Genomic DNA, 19,095 nt, shown 5'->3' on the forward strand with positions numbered 1-19,095 from the left:
GATGCTGCCCCTTTCTCTCAGTCATCGGTGGCCATGACGACGGGGCGGGAAGAGGTAACTGGAATTAGGAGAGCTGCGCATGGAGGGCACCCGAAGTTAGAGGCCAGGTCCCTTAGCGAGCCCCCCGAGAGTACAGCTGCACGCAGATCCCACTTCTCATGACCAGTGTCTACACGGGGGGTCACAGTCAGTGGGCAATAAGGGATCTGGGACCCTGGAAGTTAGATGCACAGTCAGTGTTCTGGGTGTGTGTGTGTGTGCACGTGTGAGCACGCATGTGGACACACTTCTCTGGGAATGCAGCTCATGGCTTTCATCAGATTCTCCAAGACATCTAGAACCACTAAAAGGCTGATAACCACTGTCCTCCTCAGTAATGTGGAGAACTATTCAGTACCATGCGCTCAAGGGGAGAAAAAACAATTTTAAAAATGGCATTAACATCCCAAAGAAAAGAAAGGAAAGTGAAGTCGCTCAGTTGTGTCCAATTCTTTGTGACCACGTGGACTGTAGCCCACCAGGCTCCTCCATCCGTGGGATTCTCCAGGCAAGAATACTGGAGTGGGTTGCCATTTCCTTCTCCAGGGGATCTTCCCAACCCAGGGATCAAACATTTCAGGTCTCCCTCATTGTGGGTAGACACTTTTCCACTTGAGCCACCAGGGAAGCCCAAATCACACAGTAAACACCAGATTTTTTCCTGGTTTAACAAAGCGATTTGTAAGTCTAAGGAAGGACTTTGCTGCTGGTCCAGTGGTTGGGGAGCCACCTGCCAAGGCAAAGGACGCAAGTTCAATCCCTAGCCCGGGGAGATAGCACATGCCGCGGAGCGGCCCAGCCCGTGAGCCACAACTACAGAGCCTGCGCTCTAGAGCCTGCGCTCCTCAACAACCACTACAGTAAGAAGCCCGCACACCACCACGAAAAAAAGCTCCCACTCTCCACAACTAGAGAAAGCCCAAGCACAGCAATGAAGACCCAGAGTAACCAAAATAATAAAAAAAATTTTTTTAATCTCAGAAAACTTCTGGGAATGTACATAACAGATTTGAAAGCAGAGTTTCAAATCGGTACACCCATGTACATAGCAGCATTATTCATGACAGTGAAGAAATGTTAGCAACCCAAGTGTCCCTCAGTGGATGAATAAACAAGTCGTGGTCTATCCATATAACGGAGTAGGATTCAGCCTTAAAAAGGAGTGGTGTTCTGGGGCTTGCTTGGAGGTCCAGTGGCTAAGAATCAGAATGCAGGGAACACAGGTTCAATCCCCGGTAAGGACACTAAGATCCCATGTGCCATTGAGTGACTCAGCCCGAACCACAGCTGTTGAGCCCACCAGCCGCAACTAGAGAGTCCACGTGCTTCCACCAAAGATCCCACGTGATGCAACCGAGATCCAGCGTGCTGTAACTAAGACTCAACATAACCAAATAAGTGTTTTTTTTAATAAAGGAGAGACATTCTGATACCTGCTACAACATGGAGGAACCTGAGAAACATGATGCAAAGTGAAACAAACCAGTTACAAAAGGACCAACCCTTTATGATTCCACTCACAAGTCCCTGGAGGAGTGAAATCCACAGATACAGAAAGTAGACTGGTGGTCACCAGGGGCTGGGGGTGAGGGAGAAATGGGGAGTTGGTGTCTAATGGGTTCCGTGCTTCACTGTGGGAAGAGGAAAAAGTTCTGGAGATGGAAGATGGTGATGGTTACAGGAGAATATGAATGCCGTTAATGCCTCTTGGCTGTACTTTTTTTTTTTTGGTCATGCTGCGTGGCATGTGGGATCTTAGTTCCCTGACCAGGAATCGAACCCACACCGCTTGCATTGGAAGAGCAGAGTCTTAACCACTGGACACCAGAGAAGTCCCTGCATTTTGTAAAATAGTTTGAATAGTAAACATTGTATTATGCATCTTTTACTTTTTTTTTTTATTTTAAGGGGAAAACAATGATGGAATCCTGTGAGCACACAACACATTTTGGCATTTCTGCCAAAGCTCCCATGAAGACCAGCTCAACAGATAAGGCCTCTTCAGACTGGAAATGAGCTGAGAAGTGGGGCACCCCAGCTCACAAATGTGAGAGGAACATGGCAGTGAGCGTGGACTTACTTATTCCCCAGATCCCAAATCCAAGGTGAATCTCAAGATTCTACGAGAGCAGGAGCTGGCTGTGGCCTGTTGGAGCAGTCTGAGTGTGGGCTGGAAAAGAATTTCCAGACACAGAGCATTTCAGAAGGGAGTGACTTTGTTAAGAACAAACAGCAGAGATAAAGCAGCACTGCAAGCGCAGCAGGCTGGCCTCCTGACAGGCGAGGGAGCGCAGACAGTTTTTGTGACTTAATAGCCAATTTTTACAGCCTAAAGACAGGAGATTCCTGCTGGAAGGGTGGCATTAAGCGATTGGTTAGGGTGCCATAGGGTGTTTACCGGAGTGGGCATCTTTGCTTAATTGGGAGAAAGGGGGCTTGTTAGTGATTATCCAGGGGGCTTTTGGCAAAGTTACAAAGGGGCTCAGTCAGTTTCAGAGGTGACCTTGGTTCTGGGCTCTGCTTCTGAGGCCTTGGTGCGAGGCCTCCCACCTGTGGCCTTGGGTAGGACTCAACACGGCCTTACTCTGTGAGCTGACGAGACAGGAGGAGAGGTCAGCGCCGTATCAGTGTGGGAACTGGCCTGGTCCACGTTACACTGCTCTGGACACTCTCCAAACTCTGAGGGAGCATCTCAGCATATAATGTGTACATGCCATCTGTTGCTTTTCTTTCCATTTTAGAATTAAGAAATTAAATATTTATTTGCATAAATGAAATTCACACTTTAAAGCAGTTGTTCTTAATAAGCAAGCTTCTGGGAGAGTCATTATAAATAAGGTTTTGCCAAGAGATTGAAATGTTAGATACCAAAGGGAATTCCCTGGTGGTTCAGTGGTCAGGACTCTGCGATTTCATGGCCAACCAGTGCTGGTTCGATTCCTGGTTGGGGAACTAAGACCCCCTCAAGCCGCAACAGCACAACCAAAGTAAAAAATAAAAAATGTAGAGGGTGAAAACATATCCAAACAAAACACCATAACACAGAGCAGAAAAGAATATCCCACAAGATCACAGCTCCATACTTCTAATCTCCAAAACAAATCTAAGCAATACATTGTTTAATTAAATATACAATCATATGTAATAAAAGAATTTTTTAATATTTAATTTTTATTTATTTATTTGGCCACACCAGCTCTCAGTTGCCGTATGTGGGATCTAGTTCCCTTGATAAGGGAACAAACCTAGACATGGATTGGGAGCACGGAGTCTTAGCCACTGGACCACTAGAAAAGTCCCATGAAAGAACTTTTTAAAGCCTGGAAACGATAAACATCGAATCGAGTACAGTGACCCCCCTTGCGGTAGAGGAAGGTACAGCTGTGCCGTCGCTGAGTCACTCACACAGGGTTCCACCTATAACTGTGTATGCATTAAACATTTAAAAAGATAACAAAGGCAGAGGCATGGTCCCAGCACATTTCCTTAGGAAGACGCCGTTGGGAGACCAGTCCACAGTCTCTTGATCAGTGGTTAGAACAACGGTCCAAGTGACTCCTCTAACATGGAGGCAGATAACTGCCTCTTTGGTTGAGAACAGACTCCGCGGTGTAGGAAAAACACATTTTCTATGAGCACCCTCAGCACAGCTCCTAGCAGGAGAAGCTTTCAGGGACCAAAAGTCACCTTGCATTTGTGACTTCCAACTTTCAGGATGAAAGCTATTTTTTCAATTCTTCCCTCTCCCTGTCTTCTTCCCCTCTGTCTTCTTTACCCTGAGGTGGGGGAGAGGTGAGGGAAACAGACGTGATTTTCTGTTGATTAAATTGCCTATTCATTTATTTGTCTTTCTCTGCCTGACTTACTTCACTCAATATGATAGTCTCTAGGTTTATCTATGTTGCTGCAAATGGCATTTATTTCATTCTTTCTATGGCTGAGTAATATTCCATTGTATATAAGTACCATATCTTCTTTATCCACTCCTCTGTCCAGAGACATTTAGATTGCTTCCTTGTCTTGCCTACTGTAAATAGTGCCATAAAGAACATTGGAGTGCATGTATATTTTTGAATTATGGTTTTCCCCAGATATATAAGCCTAGGATCACTTATATGTGGAATCTAAAAAAAAAAAAAAATGATACAAATGAACTTGTTTACAACAAAACAGAAATAGCTTACTGTTACCAAGGGGGAAAGCCAGGGTGGAGGGATAAATTGGGAGACTGAGACTGATGTACCCATACTACTGTCTATAAAATAGATAATGGGGACCTACTGCGTAGCCCAGGGAAGTCAACTCAACACTCTGGTATGACCTATATGGGCAAAGAATCAGAAAGAGTGGATATGCTGCTGCTGCTGCTAAGTCGCTTCAGTTGTGTCTGACTCTGTGCGACCCCATAGACGGCAGCCCACCAGGTTCCCCCGTCCCTGGGATTCTCCAGGCAAGAACACTGGAGTGAGTTGCCATTTCCTTCTCCAATGCATGAAAGAGAAAAGTGAAAGTGAAGCCGCTCAGTTGTGTCCGACTCTTTGCAACCCCATGGACTGCAGCCCACCAGCCTCCTCCGTCCATGAGATTTTCCAGGCAAGGGTACTGGAGTGGGTCGCCAGTGCCTTCTCAGAAAGAGTGGATATATGTATGTGTAACTGATTCACTTTGTTTCAGGTACACCTGAAACTAACACAACATTGTAAAGCACCTATCCTCCAATTAAAAAAAAAAAAAAAACTTGTTAATTGCATATCCATAGACCCCTGGTGAAGATAACATTCCAGCTGAAACTGGAGGAATGAGTTGGAATCAACAAAGTGGGAGGAGGCTCAGGACTCCCAGGCAGACAGAACAGCACGTGAAAACCCTGGAGGCAGGGGCAAGGCATTGTATGCCAAAGGCTGAAGACAGCCAGCGGGTCAGGCTCAGAAATGAGGAGAAGAGTGTGCTGAAAGGAGGCTGGAGAGGGCAGCAGAGCTGGACCACGCGGAACTCTGGAGGTCACATGAAGGGCTGTTTTTATTCCTGGGCACTGGGCAATCACAAAAGATTTCTAGTAAGAATCTGATTTGATTGGGTTTGCATTTGGGGACGAGAATGGAAAATAGGCCTGCCCGGTCACAGGGATGGGCCAAGGGACATTCACATGACCTGATCAGTGTCAGAGAGAACCTGCGAGACTCCCTCCCCCACTGGGACTGGATTCTTGGGAGGATATAGGCAGGAGCTGTTGCAGCCATTAATACTTTGTCACTACAAGAGGACAGCCTTATCAAAGAGCAAAGCCAATGCACAGAACAGCAAGGCTGGGACAAGGATGGAAAAAGTGAATCCTGGTGATGTTTGGGCCCCTTGATCAAGTTGAACCTGAAGTCCACATGAACGCCTTGGTTACGTGATTGCTCTGGCTGCCATAACAAAATACCACAGACTGAGCAGCTTAAACAACAGAAGTTTATTTTCTGGAAGCTGTGAAGTCCAAAATCAAGGTGCTGGTTAGAGTTCTCTTCCTGGCTTGCAGACAGCCACCTGTTCGCTCTGTCCTCATCAGGTAAAGAGAAAGAATGCTCTGGTATCTACTCCTCTTCTTTTAAGGACCCCACCCTTAGGACCTCCTTTAACTTTTATCATCTCCTCACAGGCTCTGTTTCCAAATTCTGTCACATTGTGGGTTAGGGCACCATGAATTTGGGAAGAACGCAAATGTCCAGTCCAGAACACCATGGAAGCCAATAAACACCCTTTTGCCTTAAGCCAGTTTGAGCTAGATTTACTGTCCCATGGATCGGATAAAATACAGATTGATTCAGTGGGGAAGGAAGCTGCAGATGCCAAGATGACAAGTAGGTTTTCAGCTAGTGTAACGTATGCTTGCTCATAACAAAATAATTACTATAAGTATGATCCACCTGCAATTCAGGAGATGCAGGTTCAATTATTGGGTCGGGAAGATCCCCTGGGAGAGGGCACAGCAACCCACTCCAGTCTTCTTGCCTGGAGAATCCCATGGACAAGAGGGTCTATAGGCTACAGTCTATGGGGTCACAGAGTCGGACACGTCTGAAGCGACAGCACACGTGTGCTATGTATCTGTATAGGCACAGACTGTAAGGTGTGATAAACAATGTAACAGTTTCTAATAGTGATGAGGTCTGTGAGATAGACATTCCTAATTATAATATTCAGTTCAGTTCAGTCACTCAGTTGTGTCCGACTCTTTGCAACCCCATGGACTGCAGCACGCCAGGCCTCCCTGTCCATCACCAACTCCCGGAGTTTACCCAAACTCATGTCCATTGAGTCAGTGAAGCTATCCAACCATCTCATCTTCTGTCGTCCCCTTCTCCTCCTGCCCCCAATCCCTCCCAGCATCAGGGTCTTTCAAAGGAGTCAGTTCTTCACATCAGGTGGCCGAAGTATTGGAGTTTCAGCTTCAACATCAGTCCTTCCAATGAACACTCGGGACTGATCTCCTTTAGGATGGACTGGTTGGATCTCCTTGCGGTCCAAGGGACTCTCAAGAGCCTTCTCCAACGCCAGTACTAACATTCACAGTGAGGCCCTGCTGCCCCCGCCCACACCGCCCGAGCGCCTGTTCTGTGGTCTACCAGGTGCACGTCCATGTTCATTCCTTTTGACACACAGTTTTCTGTGCATGACGACTCCGGGAAACGACAGTTGGTGTGGGTGAGTCACGTGTGGCAGACTGAGGCTGAGTGGTCCCGCTGCAGACTGTATAGAGAAGTCGGAACACTTTCGTTGTTCAGAGGGTTTTGTCCCTTCTTGCATGGAATAACCTAGGCAAACTCTGGGAGATGGTGAGGGTCAGGATGGCCTGGCATGCTTCAGTCCATGGGGTCGCAAAGTATCAGACAGGACAGAGTGGCTGAACAAGAAGTACGGTATAAATTCACAGTTTTTTATTTCTGTTTTCTGGTATTTTTTCTTTATTGTGCAATAAACCTTTTTAGGAGCAATAAACTTTTGGCTATTTACTTTTATTTGTTTGTCTGTGTCATGTCTTAGATGTGGCACCTTCTGCTGCAAGGACTCTATAGTTATGCCCTCAGGCTGAGTTGCAGCACCTGGGATCTAAGTTCCCCAGCCAGGGATCAAACCTGGGTCCTCTGCATTGCAAGGTGGATTCTTAACGACTGGACCACCAGGGAAGTCTCAATAAAGCCTTTTTTAAGTCCACATTTAACTGAAAATTAAGTTCTAGGGACTTCCCTGGTGGTCCAGTGGCTAAGACTCTACACTGTTAGTACAGGGGGCCAGGGTTCGATCCCCGATCGGGGAACTATTAAAGAGATTCCACATGCCGCAACTTAAAAACAACAACAACAAAACAAGACTCCACCTGCCGCAACTAACACCAGGCACAGCCAAGTTAATTAACTAGATATTTTAAAATAATAATGAAAGTTCTATATTTTCATTTCTCAGGATTATGCAACTAAACTTCTACAAAATGTTTGTTGATGTTTACCTTTCACCATGGGGGCCAAAGAGGTATCTTTCACTGCAAATCAATCATTCAGAAGTATCACATGAACTTTAAAAGTCAGCGATTATTTTAAGACTGCCTCAAAATGAATGAACATGTAAAGTTGCAGAAATGAACTGACATAACAGTCTATAAATCATGACTCTTCACTCAGATCAAATGATTTTTTTCTTACATTTGTTTCACTCATTTTTCTAATTCCAAGTTTTCTTGTGCTCCTTTCACTGTTAAAAGTGCTGGCTCTCCTGGCTGAGAAATTATTTCATTGTGGATGCCATATTGTACCAAAGTCATTAGTTGCTTCCATTTTTGGCTTCCAATTCACGCAATCAAAATTAAGCTTTTGGAAAGTTCATTCTCTCCAAGGTGCCAAACTAACATTATTGTGAATGCTACTCAGCTAAATTTAGCTTAACAGTTGAACACTAAAGGCGTTTTTTTTTTTTTCTTTTTGCAATGGTAATATTCATATAAAGTTCAATAGGCACTGCATAGATGAACCGACATTCTTACTAAATTAAGAACACCATGGGACTTTTCTGGCAGTTCAGTGGTTAAGAATCCATGCTTCCCCTGCAGGGGGCATGGGTTCAATTCCTGGCAGGGGAACTAAGATCCCAAATCCCCCACCATGGCCAAAAATAAAATCCAAAAAAACAAACCAAAACCCATGAAGCGGAAACGTACCTGGAATTGGATGTAATTATTAAATCCAAACAAACTGTAAAATTTTATCAGTAGAATTAGATATCATAGTTGTCAAAATTTACAATTATTTTTCCACACAGAGTGATTGAACTGCAAAATTTTTGAGACACAGCTGATGTGAGACAGAAAAAAGGATTCCAGTCTGGCTACGCTGTGCTTAGTCGCTCAGTCATGTCCAACTCTGCGACTCCGTGGACCGTACCTCTCCAGGCTCCTCTGTCTGCAGGGGTTCTCCAGGCAAGAATGCTGCAGTGGGTGCTCAGGCCCTGCTCCAGGGGATCTTCCCAACGCAGGGACGGAAACCAGGTCTCCCGCATTGCAGGCGGATTTTTTTACCATCTCAGCGACCAGGAAAGCCCTCCAACATGGCAGTAACCTTTTTTCCCCCTATAACATGTTTCTCAACCATGTCAATGAAAGAAAGAAAGAAATGGACATTTTTATTCTAGCCAAATATTATAATCTGGGAAGCAGTCTTCCAGAGAGCTGTGAGAGCTGTCTTGCCTGTTAAGAGGTCAAGAGCTCAGCATGGTAAGTTTCTGAGACACAGTGCTATACATTGACCATGGAGGTGGTGGTGGTGGTGTAGTCGTTAAGTTGTGTTTGACTCTTTGTGACCCCACGGACTGTAGCCCGCCAGGCTCTCTGTCCATGGGATTCCCCAGGCAAGAATACTGTAGTGGTTAGCCATTTCCTTCTCCAGGGATCTTCCCAAACCAGATATAAAACCTGGGTCTCCTGCATTGCAGTGGATTCTTTACTGACTGAGTTACAGGTGTGTTTTAAGTTTTTGAGACAAAATGCTATGGTTTACTCACTAAGTCGTGTCTGACTCTTACAACCCCATGGACTCTTTGTGACCCCACGGATTGTAGCCCGCCAGGTTCCTCTGTCCATGCGATTTTCCAGGCAAGAAAACTGGAGTGAGCTTCCATTTCCTTCTCCAAAAGTGCTATACATTAAATGATATATTATCAACAGCCTACACAATCCAGATTCACAGTGCACAAAACAAGTAGTGGGTCATGGGTCACTGTGGCCTCTTGTAGGGTTAAGAAGGAAGCTAATCTCCTAAGGAGTACAGATCCTTGATAAGATTAGGAAAGTTATCTTCCAAGGAGGTTTGGTTAATGCAGAGGTACAATTTATACTAAAAGGGAGGGATTTTATGCTTAAGTTTCTGTCTTGCCATAAAATGTGAATTTTATTTCATCATCACCTAGAATTTGGAAGTTTGAGCTTTTGCACAACAACTTAAAGTGTTCTAGTCCCATTGAACAAGTCCTCTAAACTAGTGCATTTTTTTCAAAATCAGCTTAAAGTTTTTTAATCAAGATATTCACCAACTGAAGCACACACACACAAAAAATCTTTGCCTTTGCACTTTCCTGGAGAAGGAAATGGCAACCCACTCCAGTATTCTTGCCTGGAGCATCCCAGGGACAGAGGAGCCTGGTGGGCTGCTATCTACCCGGTCGCACAGAGTCGGACACGACTGAAGCGACTTAGCAGCAGGAGCAGCACTTTCCAGCAAATTACAATTACTGAAAAGTTGAAAAATGGAAAACAATACAACGCACTTCTAGGAAGGATTAAAAAAAAAAAACTCCCAGTTTTATCTGAATAAATTCATATTCTGAAACCAAATGTAAGGAAACTGAGACAAGTCAATGCTCTGCTGCACCTAAAATCTGGTAATGCATTCAAAAGAACGAGGGATTCCCCGCCTCCCGCCTCCGTGCGTCTGCAAGTCATCAAGGCCGGATCGGTGCGGTTCGGGGAAGCTTCTCTGCCCCACGGGTATCTCTGAGCCTCCGTTATCCCCTTTCGGTGCAGTCTAGAACCCCATCCTGTTCCGACCGCCCGGGAGCGATACATACTCACTTCCGGCATCCGCCCGAACAGCCACGGGCTGAAAGAGAAGACACCACCGCCCCCACACCAGCCGCGCGTGCGCACACGCCGGCAGCCGCCCCAAGAGCCACAAAGGCTCCGCCCCCGAGCCGCAAAGGCCCCGCCCCTGAGCGCTCACGCACGCGCCCTTCTCGGGAGGCCCCGCCCCCCGGGCTGCCTCGGAGGCCCTTCCGCCAGCCCGGCGCCTGGGCTTGTGGGCGGGGCTTGAGGGGCTCGCGGGCGGGGTCGGCGGGGGAACCCGGAGGAGGGCGGGGCGTGCGGGCCAAGTCTGGAGGGCCGGGCCCGCGGGCTCCACGGCCGCGCTGGGCTTCTGGCGCTGGCGGAGGCGCCATGCAGGCCGACCCGACGCCGGAGGGCAGCAGACGGGTCCTGACGCCAGAGCCGGAGCCGGAGCCGGGCCCAGAGTCGGTCCTCGACCCCGAGCAGGATGCGCGGGCGGCCCTGGCCGAGTTCGTGGCGCTGCACGGCCCGGCGCTGCGCGCGTCGGGAGTCCCCGAGCGGTACTGGGGCCGCCTCCTGCACAAGCTGGAGCACGAGGTGCCGGTTGGGGCGCCGTGCGGGGAGGCCCGGGGTGCAGGGCGGAGCCGGGGTGCGGGCCCTCGCGGCGCGCTTGCAGCGGTCCCGAGCGCGCCGCCGGGTTGGGTGGCTCTGGACTTTTCTACCTGGGAGGGTGTGGTCAGCGGTCCGGTTCCGGGCAGAGAACCGCTGGGGGCGGGGGGAGGGGGGAGGCGCGCGCCGGGGGTATTTGGCGGAGTGGAGATGGGAGGGAAGGCGCGTTCCCGGGCGGGCTTGGGTGAGACGCGCACGGGGAGAGTCGGGGGCCGGCGTGGATGGACGACGCAGGAGTTGCACGCGGCCGGATATTTGAGCATGGCCTAATGTCCAAAAGCCTTAAATTTTCACTTTCGTGGCGGTTTGGGGCCTAAGAGCGGCGGCCGGAGCCTCTACCTGTAGCCCCGGTCTTGCCAGCACCTGGGGCTGGGCCAGGGCTGCGGCGAGAACTGGAACTAAAATGAACTTTGGCTCCCGTTGTGCATGCCAGGCCCTGGGCTGAGTCCTCCACAATCCGAGCCCAGAGCAGCCCTGTGAGGGTTAGGATCCATCACCCCTTTCCTACAGTTGAGAAAACTGAGGCTCGGAAAGAGGAAGTGACCCTCCTAAGGTCTGTCTGACCTCAGAACTAGAAGCTTTCTTCATAGAATTCTTTCGTGTTCCTTCATTTGATTTGAGCCCCAGGTCACCGTCATCTTGCTGATTAAGGAAAACAGGCTGTGGGAGGCAGAGACAGCATCAAAACGAAAAAAAAAAGAGCTCGGAGACTTCCCTGGCAGTCCAGACTCCAGGCTTCCAGTGCAGGGGTTCAGTCCCACATGCCTCATGGCACGACCGAAAAATTTAAAAAAAAAAATTTTTTTTAAGAGCTCGGATGCTTCGAGGGTCTCCCTTGTAGAAACAGCTCCTTTCCGCTGGCCTGTGCTCTAGCCTCTACCTCCGAAGGGTCCTAGCTGAGGGGTGAGCCCTGGATTTTGGTGGTTTGCCCAGATGCTGAAGCCAGTGCACATTCATGGGCCAGCTGTTGGGACCTTCTGAGCTGGAGCCAGGCTCTTCACGGGCTGCCTCCTGGGTCAAGACAGACCAAGCAGTGCAAGTAGTGCGTTGGGACCCCAGCGGCTGCTGGGTGAACCCCACCCTCTCAGCCGGCCTCTGGACGTGTGACCTCCAGGAAGGGGGTGGGGCCGTGGTCCAAGTACCTTCCTGTTCAAAACAAGGGGAGTTGCTATAAAAAAGATACAGTGTTATTGGCACCTGCCTTTTCTAACAGTGAATTTCCTTCCCCCTCAAGCCTGCCCTCCATTTGCCAGCATTTCCCAAGCACTTGCCCTAGTCCCAGGCCTCTGCTGGGCAGGAAGGGGACCGCAGAGTCTGATAGGATAAAATGGCCTTCTGGTGCTGGGTGAATGGATCATGAGGTGGAAACACCCTAGCCCTGGCCCTGCCAGCCTCCGTGGGCAGTGAAGGCGCTCGTGCAAGTCACTTGCCCGTCTTGAGTTCAAGTCCTGGAAACATGGCCCCAGCTCCCACGGTCTTGGTGGAGTCTGGGTGCAGAGGTGTACCCAGCACGTAGTCACCAAAGTGTAATGTCCCCTCCATCCTGGCCACCATTGTTCTGCTCAGGGGCACCTAGTACTTTTCCATGACCCTCCCTTGGGTGATGGGCAGACCTGTGAGTCACCACTTTGCCAGACCCAAACCTGCAGCCCTTGTTCTGACAGACCTGCTGTTAGGGGCCCAGGTGTGGGGGAGGATGCTGGCTGACAGAACAGACACCTGCTGACCGAGGAAGGGGGGCCCCTCCAGCCCCCCACTGGCTTGGAAACCATGGGGAGTGTTTTGAAATAAATTTCAGCTCTTTCTGGCCAAGAGGAACTTCCCAGCTGCAAAACCACTCCTCTCCTCTACCACATAGGGGATTCTCCAGCCCCTCTGTGAAGGGATGGTGTCACAGCTGGGGGAGGGTGGGTCCTACACTGCACCTCCCCCTTGTCAGGTTTCGGCATGGAGGGATTGAGATTTGGGGTTCTGGGTTGGACCCCAGCCTCTGAGCTGTTCTCTCCTAAACTCCAAACCGGAAAAAGGGTTGTGGCTTCCCCCGCCTCCAGGCTTTCTAGGGGGGAGGTGGGGGGCGGTTCAAGACTCCATCCCAGAAAGTGCCCTAGCTCCCCTGGGATGCACCTGACCGGCCCCACAGCCCTTCCTGCCCCAGCTACTCTGCCTGAAGTCCTTGTACCACCATCCCACGGCCACACGTTGAAATCTTCCCCTTACTGGGACTTGCCTGGTGGCCCAGTGTCTAAGACTTCCCACTCCCAATGCAGGGGGCCCAGGTTTGATCCCTGGTCAGGCAACAAGAGCCCACAGTCTGCAACTATAGGATTCTGCATCAGAGACCTGGAGCAGCCAAATCAGTTAATCTTCTGCTTCCTTCGCTGCTCACTTCAGAGGATGGCGCCCCTGCAGGGGTTATCTGGGCTGCTCAGATGGCCCCTTCTGGCTCTGTGTCGTCAGCTCCCAGGGCAAGGCCATGCGTCACTCATCCTCACACCCCCGGGTGCCTGTCCAGCCCAGCACATCAGCGCCGTTCGTGCCTGAATGGATGGCTGATGGCCAGCTGCTGGGATGCGTGTGTCTCCGGTTTTTAGTGGAGTCGTGGGAAATACATCTTAGGGGCAGCTGGTTTTTGTTGAGTCTTTGCTGTGCCGGGGACTCTGTGCACTGTCTGATTTGATGTGTTGCTCTCAGCTCCCCTGGAAGGTGGCTGATGGCACCTTCGCTGGTGAGAGACTAGGCTCAGAAGTGTCGTGGTGGCCAGTGCTTACAGAGCTATTAGCCTCTAAGCTCTGCGTGTGTGTGAATCAGCTAGTCCTCCCAACAAGCCGCAGATAGATTGTAATATTCCCATTGTGTGGATGGGGAGACTGAGGCATGGAATGGTTCGGTGACCTGCCAACTTGTGGCAGACTCTGGGTCTTGAGTGTGGCCTTGTGGGGACTGACTGGCTTGCCCCCTTCACCAGCTGCAAGTGGCTCGCAGTTGCCAGGGAAACTCAAGGAAACCCAGGCCCTTCCCTTCTGTCCCTTCCTGGCCCGGGGCCCCAGGATACCAGCGCCAGGCCTATGCTTGGTGCAGACTTGGGCGGGCATGGTTGCAGAGCGCTCTTGACCCCCCCCCCCTTTTCCTTCCAAATCTCCTCCGCTGCCCTGGTGTTGGGTTAGTGGATCTGGTGAGAACAAAGCTGAGCTGAAGTCCCTGGCCCACCATAATCCTGCCTTTTCCAGGAACTGTGAGCGGAGCCACCCCGTCGGCCTTCTGGGCCACATTTTCCCTGTGAAGCAGGAAACCAGACTGGCTGTCACTGGGAGGCTCGCTTGTAGTCCCTCCCCCAGGCGTGGGTCCCACAGGCTGGGGCAGCCCGATAATGGTGCCCGTGTTGGCAGGGGAGGTGAGGGCCTCCTTCCCACTCATTGGGAACCTGACTCCCGGGTGTAAGATGGGCAACTGGACCGTAAAGAGGCCCTGTCCTCCTCGGGGCTCAGTTTGTCCCTGAGGCCAGTGTGTGGCAGAAGGAACGGGGCAGGAATGGGGTGTCCTGCCAATGCCCCCTTGCCTCTGGCCCCCAGGTTTTCGACGCTGGGGAGATGTTCGGGATCATGCAGGTGGAGGAAGCCGAAGAGGAGGAGAGTGAGGACGAGGTGGCCCGAGAAGCACGCAAGAAGCCCAACCCTGGCAGCGAGCTCTGCTACAAGGTCATCGTGACCAACGAGAATGGGCTCCAGGCGGCCGACCCCAACAGGTAAGGAGCCGCGGTCCGGACGCCTCTCACCTGCGCCGCGGCTCCCTCTTGAAGGGCGTCACCCCGGCCATCACCCCCGGGAGAAGCAGTACTTGCAGGCGCCCCTGCTCCTCCGGGCCAGACCACTGGCCACTTAAGCCAGCCTGAGACGGGGTGCGTGGTGGCCGCTGCGTTTCCAGCTGGACTTTGGGCCCCATCGGCCCCGACACTGACGATGTTCCCGTGTTTGTCATGTTTCATACTGTCCTGAGAGCAGCCTCCCCCCGGGTGCCTCTTAAACTGTCCCAGTGGTCCCACTGACCACGTGTGGCGAGGTCCCGTCTTGCTGGTGAGGACCCAGTGGGGACAGGCTCACCCAGGATCGCCCAGCTGGTTACAGGTGTGGGTGTCATCCCCAGGGCCGTCTTAACTCGTGAGCCTGGGCTTTTCCAGGAACACCCCCCCACACGCCCCGCACCGGGCCTTCCCACTGGTCCTGCTGAATCTGGTTCTCCGGGGAGGAGCCATGGACTTCACATCAGGGAACATGAGCAGCGTGGCCTGGTTGATTCCTTGAGTGGGGACTTGTGGGGGGCCCAGAGGTGGGCCAGGGCCAGGACTGGACCCCAGGCTTCCTGCCTCTCAGGGGCCGAGGGACTGTCTTCAGGCCGGGCAGGCACGACTTTGTTGAAACCCTGGGCAGGGGTGGGCCGGGGGGAACTCACCAAACCCTGTGGGTCCCTGGGCGTCTTTGTCCGTAGCTCTTCCCGCAGAGCTTTCCCAGCTCCTTCGCTGGCCACTGGTGGGGTGGGAGGGGCCACACTGGTAATCAGAGCAGACAGGCACCACCACCCATGTACTCTCTGACTCAGAAACTCATTAAGTTCAGTACAGCGGACCTGTGTGTGTGCCTGCTCTGTTCCCGCCTGTGCCAGCCATAGGACTCAAGCCCAGCGGCCTCCTCAAGGGGTTCCGGGGCTCCCTGCCTCCCTGCCCCCTCCACATGCAGCAGCAGGCAGGTCTGGGGTGTGACGGGCATGGTGTTGAGATTGGGAGCTCAGACCTTTGTGAGTCCACCCCAGTGGCCAGGCCCAGCCTCCGTCCGCTCCCACACCCCCCATTCCGGCAGGCCCCGTGTGCACCTGCCCGGGTTCCCCCCCGCCCGCTCCGGTGCTCCTGGCTTTGTGCACGAGGGCCGGGCTAAGTCTTCATTTTTTTCAGGATGTGCCAACAAAAAGTGGTATGAGCGTGGTGAGCCGGCCCCCAACCGCAGAACTGGAATCCTTGCTGTTGCTTTTGCTTTAGTGGGGTGGGGGGGACCAGGGCTGTGCGTCAGGGAGTCCACGTCCAACCAGGCTGGGGTGGTGTCGGGCAGCCTGACTGGCAGGCTGGGGGCAGGCAGGGCCTCGGGCCTGCAGGGGAGCTTCTCGCCCTCCAGCGAGGTGGTGTGGGAGCCACATAGCCAGCCCAGGAGACTGGCCTGGGTGGGCTGCTTGTCTGAACACGTGAGGACTCGAAGCCTCTCCCGCACAAGGCCTTGGCACCTACTGAGCAACGCCCAGAAGTCCTGGATGAGCGCAAGTCAGCTCTGAGTGGGGCTTCTTGGCGCATCTGCCTGCAGGTCGCAAGGTGGGGGGCATGGGCCCACTTTGCAGCAGCTCAGAATCCAGCCAAGGACACTTAATGTTCACCGTGATCACTGTAACAGTCAATCCCTCCACGCGTGAGGATCCGATGTAGGCGGTCGGCTGTTTGTCTCATTTGATCTTCACGTCAGCCCGCGATGGGGTGGGTAGGGATGTGTTGCCCTGTTTGAGAAAAACTGGAAGAGAGGGATGGAAGTTTCCCAGGACAAATCAGCGGGCAGAGCCAGACCCCCACCCAGGCCCGGCACCGGGTCCAGGCCACAGCCGCGAGCTCTTCCTCGCGCGGCTCCCCCCGCTGGTCCTCGCCCACCTCTCCCCCCTTCCTGCCTGGCCTGCGTGGCAGCCTCACCCACCCCCACCCCCACCCCCCGTGGCCTCTGCCCGCAGCATCTTCCTCATCGACCACGCCTGGACGTGCCGCGTGACGCACGCCCGCCAGCAGCTGCAGCAGGTGCCGGGGCTGCTGCACCGCATGGCCAACCTGATGGGCGTCGAGTTCCACGGCGAGCTGCCCAGCGCGGAGGCTGTGGACCTGGTTCTGGAGGAGATGTGGAAGTTCAACCAGACCTACCAGCTGGCGCACGGGGTGAGCGGGCAGCCAGGCCCCAGGGGGGGCAGCCGGGCCTGCGCTGCCCCGTGCTGTCAGGGCTGGTGGGAGGCAGTCCCCTGACCCCACAAGTGAGCAGGCTCCCCTTCCCGTGGCCAGTGGGAGCTGCCCTGGTTCCCTGCGACTTCGTCATGGGCCTGTTACTCTTGGCCTCGGCCCAGCCAGTGCCGGAGATCCAGGTGTCCGCATGGCCTTGGACACAACCTTGGCCCAGGCCCCTAGACGTGGGCCCAGCGACCTGGCTGTCTCTTTCCCAGTATCTGCAGGTTCCAGCACTCTCTTAAACGCCCTTAGTGATTCCTTGCTGCCTTCAGGAGTAGAGTCTGGTCCCTTCAGCACGCTCTGGGGCTTATATCACTCCCCAGCTCACCCCTAGACCCACCCCCATGCACCAGCCCCCTACTTTCAGGCTGGGGAAAAGACAAAAGTTGTTTCTCGTGATCACAGCCGTCACCTCCTCCAGGAAGCCTTCCCTGAACTCCCCCTCCTCCCCACCCCCACACAAAACCAAGCACCCCCATGTGGCTGCTGGGCTAAGTGCCTCCCTTACACACACCTTTACCCCACCCGCGATCACACAGCAGCCCCCTGGCCCGGCAGCCTTGTGTTCAGGGGGCCAGAGGCGTGCCTGCTGGGTGTTCCAGGCCCTGAGAGTTGAGTGTAGACGGGCTGGCAGCCGGTGTTCGGTTTGTGGACGCCAGGAAAGGTGTGGGGACCGGAGGACCCGTGGGTGAGGGTGGCGTGTGCTCTGCCCGCAGACGGCCGAGGAGAAGGTGCCCGTGTGGTACATCATGGATGAGTTCGGCTCACGCATCCAGCACGCGGACGTGCCCAGCTTTACCACCGCCCCCTTCTTCTACATGCCCCAGCAGGTGGCCTACACACTGCTGTGGCCCCTGAGGGACCTGGACACGGGCGGTAAGTGGGCCCCGCCACCCCCCAAGGAGGGGCCGGCCGCTCTCCCGCCACCCCACTGACGGCCCGTGTGTCCTGGTGCAGAGGAGGTGACCCGGGACTTCGCCTATGGAGAGGCCGACCCGCTGATCCGGAGGTGCGTGCTGCTGCCCTGGGCCCCCACCGACCTGCTGGACCTCAGCTCCTCCACGCCTGAGCCGCCCGCCGAGCACTACCAGGTGGGACCTTGGCCCCGACACCCGGGGCCTGTTTGCCCGATGGCTTCTGGAATGTCCTCCGCCAGGTCACCAAATGTCACGGAGCCGCAGCTGGCTGCAGTGGGAGGTAGAGAGGAGTCTGGGGGTGTTTGCGAGACACGAGTTCAGAGCTCGGCGAGCAAACATGAACTGCATGTGGCCGCACCCCTTGGCATCAGCTCAGAGCCCAGACCCCGGGGTCCCAATGCTAGGAACCGTCCTTCCAGAGGGTGGGGTGGAGCTGGTGGAGGGTGGTGGGGTGCTGCTCCTCATATGGGGTCTGCGGTGGGGGCCACGCAGCTGGGCTGTGAATCCTGGCTTGGGACAGTTCCCTCGTCTCATGACACCTCCTTCACCGGGGGTGTGAGGACACTTTACACACTACACGCTATGTTTCATGGCGCACAGTAGGCCCACAAGTGGTCATCATGAGCATCGTAGCTGGGGATGACAGTCTGTTGTCTGGGACCCCCTGGGACCAGGGGACCCACTCACAGGGCCTGACTGGTGGAGGGCCCAGTCTGTGGGGCAGGCCAGCATTGGGAGCCAGGGTTGGTGCGGCCAGCAGAGCCTTTGGGAGCAGAACCAGGTAGAGCTGAGCGGGAATTAACACCCCAGCTCCCTCTCCTCCTCCCCCGCCTTCATCTCCAGCCGCTGCTTCTCATCCACTCATCCCAGTTGGAAACCAAGGGATGCACGAGCCTCTGCTTAGCACTTGATGGGCATGCTCAGCTGTAGCCCTTAGAATAGGACCTCCATTCCTGTTGTATCGTCATTTAGCGGGGGATGGGGAAACTGACGCGCAGAGAGGTTAAGTCACTTGTCAAAGGCCACACAGCTGGCAGAAGAGCTGGAGTCCAAACTCGGAGGGTCCTGGGAACTTGCGGGCCGAGGCTCTAGCCTTTCCACATCATGTTGACGTTTCTCTGCCCCCTACCAGTCCACCGAGCGCCCCAGAGGATTGTGAAAGGAGGAAGCGAGTTAACCCCGAGATGAGTGGGCAGGGTGCCTGGTGTTAGCTGTTCTGTGATCCTCTGGCTGGGAGGGCTGGGCTGACGTGGTGGGCCTGTTGGCACTTTTCCCTGTGAATTTAAGCCAATGGTGATTGAGCCCTGTTAGAAACTCAGTGACCACCCTTCTTAATTCAGAGGTGTATTTCAGAGCCTCGTAGAGTGCTTGCGCTTTGTAGCGGC

General features: G+C 53.3%; 1 protein-coding gene across 4 annotated transcripts in view; it reads left to right on the forward strand.

Moving 5' to 3' along the window:
- The first annotated feature begins 10,391 nt into the window (after nucleotides 1-10,391).
- TTLL12 (tubulin tyrosine ligase like 12) overlaps nucleotides 10,392-19,095 on the forward strand; it is a 37,293-nt gene continuing 28,589 nt past the window's right edge. For all 4 annotated transcript variants that reach the window (XR_006336642.1, XR_006336641.1, XR_006336640.1 and 1 more), the window contains exons 1-5: nucleotides 10,392-10,705; nucleotides 14,347-14,519; nucleotides 16,532-16,730; nucleotides 17,510-17,669; nucleotides 17,751-17,884. Coding sequence is in view for 1 of the 4 variants with exons in the window: in XM_043881144.1 (XP_043737079.1) it covers nucleotides 10,499-10,705; nucleotides 14,347-14,519; nucleotides 16,532-16,730; nucleotides 17,510-17,669; nucleotides 17,751-17,884 (873 nt within the window). In the remaining 3 variants the exon portion in view is untranslated. The remainder of the gene's footprint in view (nucleotides 10,706-14,346; nucleotides 14,520-16,531; nucleotides 16,731-17,509; nucleotides 17,670-17,750; nucleotides 17,885-19,095) is intronic.

Source organism: Cervus elaphus, chromosome 22, assembly GCF_910594005.1.
Source record: "Cervus elaphus chromosome 22, mCerEla1.1, whole genome shotgun sequence".
NCBI classification, from domain to species: Eukaryota; Metazoa; Chordata; class Mammalia; order Artiodactyla; family Cervidae; genus Cervus; species Cervus elaphus.